The sequence below is a fragment of the Coregonus lavaretus genome, assembly GCF_964263955.1.
Source record: "Coregonus lavaretus genome assembly, chromosome: 26".
NCBI classification, from domain to species: domain Eukaryota; kingdom Metazoa; phylum Chordata; class Actinopteri; order Salmoniformes; family Salmonidae; genus Coregonus; species Coregonus lavaretus.
In genome coordinates, this window is record NC_140013.1 from 1121983 (window position 1) to 1129304 (window position 7322).

Below are 7322 nucleotides of genomic sequence, written 5' to 3' on the forward strand. Positions count from 1 at the left end.
AGAGGAATCTTTTGTTTGGCAGTGTTCCGTGATGTCATCACTTAAGTTTAATATTTTGAACTTAAGTGATGACTCTTGCTTCCTGTTTTTAAAGGCTTTCATGAAGCAGACATTTTCTGTTTCTATTTGATTTAGATTAGCGGTGTGTACTGAATCCATATTGGCTAATTGTTTTATTGTCGCGCCTCCATCTAAAATCAATATGTCTCAGAGGAGCTGCATTTGTGACTAAATGGCTGAACAAAGAGACAAAGAGAAAGCGGAAAGTGTTTCTAAGTGGTTTATGACACAGCATTCCATCATCGCCGGGCAGCCGGTGGGGAAAGAGGTTGGGGGTCCACACCCGCCACATCCCTAACAGGCCACCTGTCACAACCCAGGAAGCAGAGTGACGAGCTGAGAGGACGAGCTCTTTATAAGAGCCCCACAGAACCCCCATCAACAGAACCAGGCCTGCTCCATACCAACTGATCCAGATCCAGCACACCCTGGTCCAGCTTAGTTCAGCTCGTTTCACCGCTTCTCGTCCCTGCAAACCCAACCCAGCTCTGTTGGACATGAAGTTCTGCCGAATACACTGTGCCCTAGCCCTGCTGGGTCTGGCCCTGGCCATTTGCAGCCAAGGAGCCGCCTCGCAACCCGACCAGGACCTCCGCAGCCGCAGACTCCTTCAGAGGGCCCGTGCCACTGCCATGGCCACACAGGTAAGCAGCCTTCGGCACTGGCACACACCACAGGCGGCTGGTGGCACCTTAATTGGGGAGAACAGGCTCACAATAATGTCTACTATGGCATAAATGGAATGGTATCAAATACATGGTTTCCATGTGTTTGACACCATTCCATTCACTCCATTCCAGACATTATTATAAGCTGTCCTCCCCTCAGCAGCCTCCTGTGGCATACACATTCCTACAAGTGCCGCTATACTGCACACAGGTGCGAAGCCAATGGCATGGTCACACAGATAGCATGCACTGCTCGTGTCATGACACGAGACCATGCATACAGTAGCATACAGTATGGTACAACTCTCACAACGATTCAGGAACACCACTACTGACAGTATGAGAACATGATAATGTGTCGTTAGTAAAACAGGTACAGCATAGTGAAACGGACTTACACACCAACCCACAATGGAATTCAGTTAAATAGTCTGTGGTCAGGTTATCACATACTCACACACATACTAGGGCATAGACTCACTACAGCTGACAGGTCTGGTATACCTCTTTAATTAGGCAACAATAGTAACAGTGACTAATGCAGGCAAATTCAAATCTGGACCTTGAAGCCAGTTCCACTGTTGATTTTCATTATTCCCCTCTAATCAAGGACTGATTTAGACCTGGGACACCAGGTGGGTGCAATTAATTATCAGGTTGAACAGAAACCCAGCAGTACTGTTTTAGTCATATACTGTTACTGTATACAGCACTCCCATCCCATAAGTGTTTTCTCTCATTCATGTGTTAAAGACATGATTTGGAATTGTTTGGTTAAGGTCATTGTTGGTGGACAGAGTCAACACAGACAGTCACTCTCTAGTAGGACCCACTGGGCATAAACTGGTTGAATCAACGTTGTTTCAACATCTTGTGACATGGAATCTACATAGAAAATACATTGCATTTGAGAAAAGTCAACGTAAACTGTTGTTTTGAGGGTGACATTTCAACCACAGGATTATGTCATCATGGTAACCAAATTTCAACATAGACAATCCTTGTATAAAATATGTTGAATTTGTACCTTTAAAACAACGTCATATCTTCAACGTTATATCCACTATCAGAAGAAAAAAAAAACAATAGGCTGGGCAACACCTCCTACTGGAGAATTGATTTATCTGCAGCTACCTTTTCGTCTCCCATTCAGGGTTTTAACCAAGCCCAGTCCTGCTTAGCAATGATATTTGTCACACTATTACCAATGTGCTATCGTGAGAATGATTGTTGAGATATCTCCACATAAAAACTAAATAGATTCACTGTTGCTATCCAAGTCATTCCAAAGGTAGGCCCCGTGTAGCTCAGTTGGTAGAGCATGGCGTTTGCAATGCCAAGGTTGTGGGTTCGATTCCCACGTGGTGGCCAGTATGAAAATGTATGCATTCACTAACTGTAAATCACTCTGGATAAGAGCATCTGCTAAATGACTAAAATGTTTAACAAAGCAAATGAAATGTTACCATACTTTATCACTCATATATCATCAAGGATGATATTTAGGCCTATATAGCATTTGCAAAGTCATCAACAGCTATTGTTTAAATTCAACCTAGAATTCAACTAACAATAGGTCTAGGGTTTCAAGCTCTGTTTGATTTCAAATGTAATGATATTTAGTGATATTGAATTGTGTTTTGTTGTCAACGCAACCAAATATCAACATTCTTCTGCTTGGATAGTTCCATCTGTGCCATGCACATCAACATTCAAGAATAGGAGTAAATCAAATCAAACTTCATTTAAAGTGCATTTAAAGTTTGATTTGATTTAGTCATAATCTTTAATTTAGAGTTGTGGTTGAGATGGAGACGTGAATCCAACATATAAATTATGAATTTGTAGACAAACTGGAATGAAAGCAGTGGCACAGATGGAACTATCCAAGCAGAATATAAATCTCCTTCAAATGTTGATATTTGGTTGTGTTGACAACCAAACAAAATTCTATATCACTTTTGATATAAATTGCCTAATAACTTGTCAACATGTTAACAAATTATATGTTGGATTCACATCTCCAATTTAAAGATTGTGATTAAGCCAGTAGCTCAAATCTCCTTTAAATTGCATTTTGTTGCATTGTCAACCAAACACAATTCAGTATTACTTTTGTAATTCAGTGAATAGCCTAATGTTAAGGCTATCTTACAAACTAATGTAACATTAAACCTTGAAATGAGTAACACATCCATGGCCACATTTTGAGGTTACTGTAACTATGAATGGCTATGTAATAGTGACTCCTGAGTGGCGCAGTGGTCTAAGGCACTGCATCGCAGTGCTAACTGTGCCACTAGATCCTGGTTCGAATCCAGGCTCTGTCGCAGCCGGCCGCGACCGGGAGACTCATGGGCGGCGCACAATTGGCCCAGCGTCGTCCAGGGTAGGGGAGGGAATGGCCGGCAGGGATGTAGCTCAGTTGATAGAGCATGGCGTTTGCAACGCCAGGGTTGTGGGTTCGATTCCCACGGGGGACAGTATAAAAAAAAAAAATGTATTCACTAACTGTAAGTCGCTCTGGATAAGAGCGTCTGCTAAATGAGTAAAATGTAAAAAATGTAATCATATAAAGCATGCATATTCAAGATAGCATGCATATGTCTTCGCAGTTCTGTGGAGATTTTGCTTTAAGAATTGCTGTAATAATCTGCGCAGAATCTCGAACAGCATTGATCACTCACTTGAACCATGTACTTTTAATGTAATCTCAACTGCAATCCAGGTAATCTGGTTCTGCTATTAGATGAAGCACAGTGATAACACATTAATCTGATGTATAAATAACCAACTTTTCGTATTTTTGAGTGGGTGAATATAAATTATAATCTCATTGATCACCGTTTCAATCAAATATTACCCAATTATCCAAGTTGAAATGAAGTGGTGTGCCCAGTGGGGAGTTTATGTTTCATAATTCATTCTGTATCATATACACATATTTCTGCCACAGATTCAGATGTGCATAGAAGACTCTGACTGTGAAATTGCAGTTGTTACATGTAATAGGGGTGTGAACTCCAATAGACACCGATATTTCTCAAGAAGGAGATTTCCATCATTCCCTCCTATGACTGACAATCATGTCTGTCTGAGTGACACGTTCTCATGCTAATGACTCGCTAGCTAAAGTCATTGACAGCTCACTCTGACAGTGCATATTGCAGCACCTCATCTGGAATGTTACTAATTTTACAAACCAAATGTTTTCTACCAAACATGAAAAAGTATTTGTATGCTGTTGTGTGTTTTTGTACACCTCTCAATTATCTGTGGATGGAAAACAAATATTTCTCCTCCTATCTGATTTGGAGAGCCTTTACACACAAAATATATAGATGAATACAAAGTATAGTAGTTTGATTCATCCTGAAAGTTTTCATATTCAAGTTCATTTCATGAAATATTGGAAGGTGGAAAAAAGTGTACAATAGGGGTTGAACAATAGTTCTATAAATCTACCCTAATTCTCATTAATCATGGAACTGTATGACAACGGTCCAGTCGCCGTGAAACGTGCACCAGGCTCCAGGTTTAACCTGCTACATGTGGTCTGAGTTCCATAATTATTAAAATAGGCTACATCCGGAATTATTGCACAACGTTAGCCTAATATGATCCACTAATGCTAGCGACCCTCAGGAACAACTTACACGGACGTAACAGAGGAAAGAAAGGTAACCGGAATGGAATGATGCAAAATGTAAACTACAAGTTGAAGAAAACTAACACTAAAGTGACAGTTATAAATGATGGTGGCTCCCGTTAGTGGCTAATATTTAAAATGATACACATTTTAAAATAAAAGAGAGAAATGCCCGGGCGTAGGCTATTATTAAAACACTCTAAAGTGCATACATAAACTCAGCAGGTTCAGCCCTGCAGAAGCCTATAGCTTGGGTGTGCTTATTTCATCCATGCAAATTATGAGGGCACACAATTAAAATTCTGAATAACGGCACAGCTATTTATAGCCTATTTCATTGTGGAAAAGGGGCCGCAATACATGTCATGTTGATATGATTTTCATTTTGCTTCCATGTGGCTGGTTTCACATTCGTCCTCAGGGATCACAAGGAACAATCATCTAAACAATTGCTATGTGTATTTACAATCCCCTTCTCCAGATGGATTACTCATTTACCTAGCTCTTATCCATTAAATAATTATAGTGCATGGAAGATGCTGTTATTTCTATCGGAAAGTAAGTAGATGCTTTTTCCACTCGGAACCGGCAGGTTGGCTCGACCTTATTCATAGTTTCCTTATTTGTAGACACACCTCCGCCACACCTTCATTTCTTAGATCTCCGCTCCGAATGAATAGCAGGTGAATAGCATGCTATTTTCATGCTTAAATTCAAGGTCAGAATACTCATAGAGACAAAAGTGCATAAAAAGGGAATTAAGTTCCATTTACGCGTGCTTAACTCAGGTCGGAATCGGGACCATATTGAGACATGAAAATGAACACTGACTGCCTTAATGTGGTAACGATTACATTTGTGTGTGGCTGTGTCTGTGTGTGTATGTGCGTGCACACGCGATCACTTGTGTGTTTGTGTGTGAGTGTATGACGCGTGTAGGTTTGTGTTTGCTTTTGTTGATATTGGCTTCTGTATATGTGTGTGTTTATACTCTCCCAAAGTATGTGTGTCTTTCCTGCATGTAGGAGTGGAGTAAGCAAGTGGTGGAGGACATTCTATCCCAACTGTCCTTGCCTGAGGTGGAGGCCCAGGAAAGTGAGGTGTCCACGGCGGGGGCCAAAGAGGACCTGGGCGTGGAGCTGGAGCGCTCAGTGGACAACCCCAACAACCTGCCCCCCCGCGAGCGCAAAGCCGGCTGCAAGAACTTCTACTGGAAGGGCTTCACTTCCTGCTGAGGGAAGAAAAGCCTGCCCACCTTATGACACGATGCTGCCAATCATGTCACACCACCAACCTGCATCTGACTAATGCAGCCAATCAACAGTTAGCTGTGCCTGATGACGGTTCATGAAATCAACAGAATTATGTACCTGTCTAATTTATGAAATAAAGAGAAAATAATTGAATTTCAGTGGGGTCAGTTCTTTGATACAATGATATTTGTATAACCAAATCAAAGACTCGGTTGACATGCCCTTTATTAATTTATGCATAGATTACATCTAGTACTGGCTGATGTAACACACTCTGACAAATACAGTCACACTCAAACACTCACACTGACACTAGGCCAGTGAGTGGCCAATCCTCAAAAGGGGCTTTAGTTTTTGAGATACCCCTACCTGAGGTAGAACAAAACACAACCATGTTGTTTCACATCTTTAATGTCTCCCATTTAGTAAAATTGATAGATATTGAGTCACACCCCCTAAACTCAAAACATGCAGAATAATGCCTGGCTGGAGGGGGTTGGGCCACAAATATGCTCTCATTCAGTGCTGTTTGGTCATGCCTGACAAAAATACATACAGTTACACATGTTTTTGTATGTTGTGGCTGTTGTAATCAGCTCTAAAGAAAACACCCCCTAAACCAGGGGTGTCAAACTCATTCCACGGAGGGCCTAGTGTCTGCTGGATATTGGCTTCTCTTTTCAATTAAGACCTAGACAACCAGATGAGGGGAGTTTGTTACTAATCAGTGACCTTAATTCCTCAATCATGTACAAGGGAGGACCGAAAACCCGCAGACACTCGGCCTTCCGTGGAATGAGTTTGACACGTGCCCTAAACTCAAAAAGTGCAGAATGCCTGGCTGGAGGGGGCGTGTGCCACATAAGCTCATGTAACCCAATGTTGCAAGCTCTGATATTGCTAAAATGTGGAATACAAGTAGTCAGTTGTCTGCACTACATACACAAATAAACAGCATTAGGATATCTTAATACATCTTGGAAATATATACCTGTATATCAACTATGAATATTTATGATGCATGTAAGCTTTACTTTTTAGTAGCTGATTAATAGACACTTTCCAAGTAAAATTCTCTCTCATTCAGTGCTGTATGGTCCTGCCTGACAAAAATGCATACAGTTAAAAGTTGTATTTTTTAAATGTTGTGGCTATTGTAATCTAATCGTCTGTAAGGAAAGCAAGTGGGCTGAGACAGTGAAAACTGCAATTTTGTATGTTCCGCCTCTTGCAGTTACGTTAAGGGGCCCCCCTAGATTTCACTCCAAATCCATTATGGCATCCAAAATCTAATATGGCTGCCACAATACCATTAAATTGTGGTTTAATCACCTGTATATGTTTAAAATGAGAGACATCTTTAATATTTGTGTACTGTACTTATAACCTGTATTCAAAACTATTTTTGTTGGGAATCCAATAGGCCTGCCATAATTACACTCAAACGCCATTGTCTGGATATAGAAAAGGCAGCAGAAGTATTCCAAGTCACGAGCGTCTGAGGATCAATGAGGAAACTCAGAGGCTTCAACGTAAGGAAAGAGAACCCTGGACACCCTCTCCCTTACTGTACAATGATGCCCTCGCTGTGGTATAACGTGTGCCTCCAGGATTGGGCTCTTTAGTCACCTCATTATTTAGAAGTAAGCTTTGATTCATTGCTAGTCCAATACAGCTACCTGAATCCAACAT

General features: G+C 41.1%; 1 protein-coding gene across 1 annotated transcript; it reads left to right on the plus strand.

The window, feature by feature from the left end:
- Window positions 1–462: 462 nt before the first annotated feature.
- Window positions 463–5762, plus strand: sst1.2 (somatostatin 1, tandem duplicate 2). Its single transcript, XM_084142837.1, has 2 exons — window positions 463–704; window positions 5403–5762. Exons 1-2 carry the CDS (start codon window positions 558–560, stop codon window positions 5610–5612), a joined length of 357 nt encoding a protein of 118 aa, XP_083998963.1. The 5' UTR covers window positions 463–557; the 3' UTR covers window positions 5613–5762.
- Window positions 5763–7322: the final 1560 nt, after the last annotated feature.

Coding starts and splice junctions, on each gene's coding strand:
- sst1.2 (XM_084142837.1), top strand. CDS start 558: ATGAAGTTCTGCCGAATACACTGTGCCCTAGCCCTGCTGGGTCTGGCC. Junction 705..5,402: donor CCACTGCCATGGCCACACAG/GTAAGCAGCCTT, acceptor TCCTGCATGTAG/GAGTGGAGTAAGCAAGTGGT.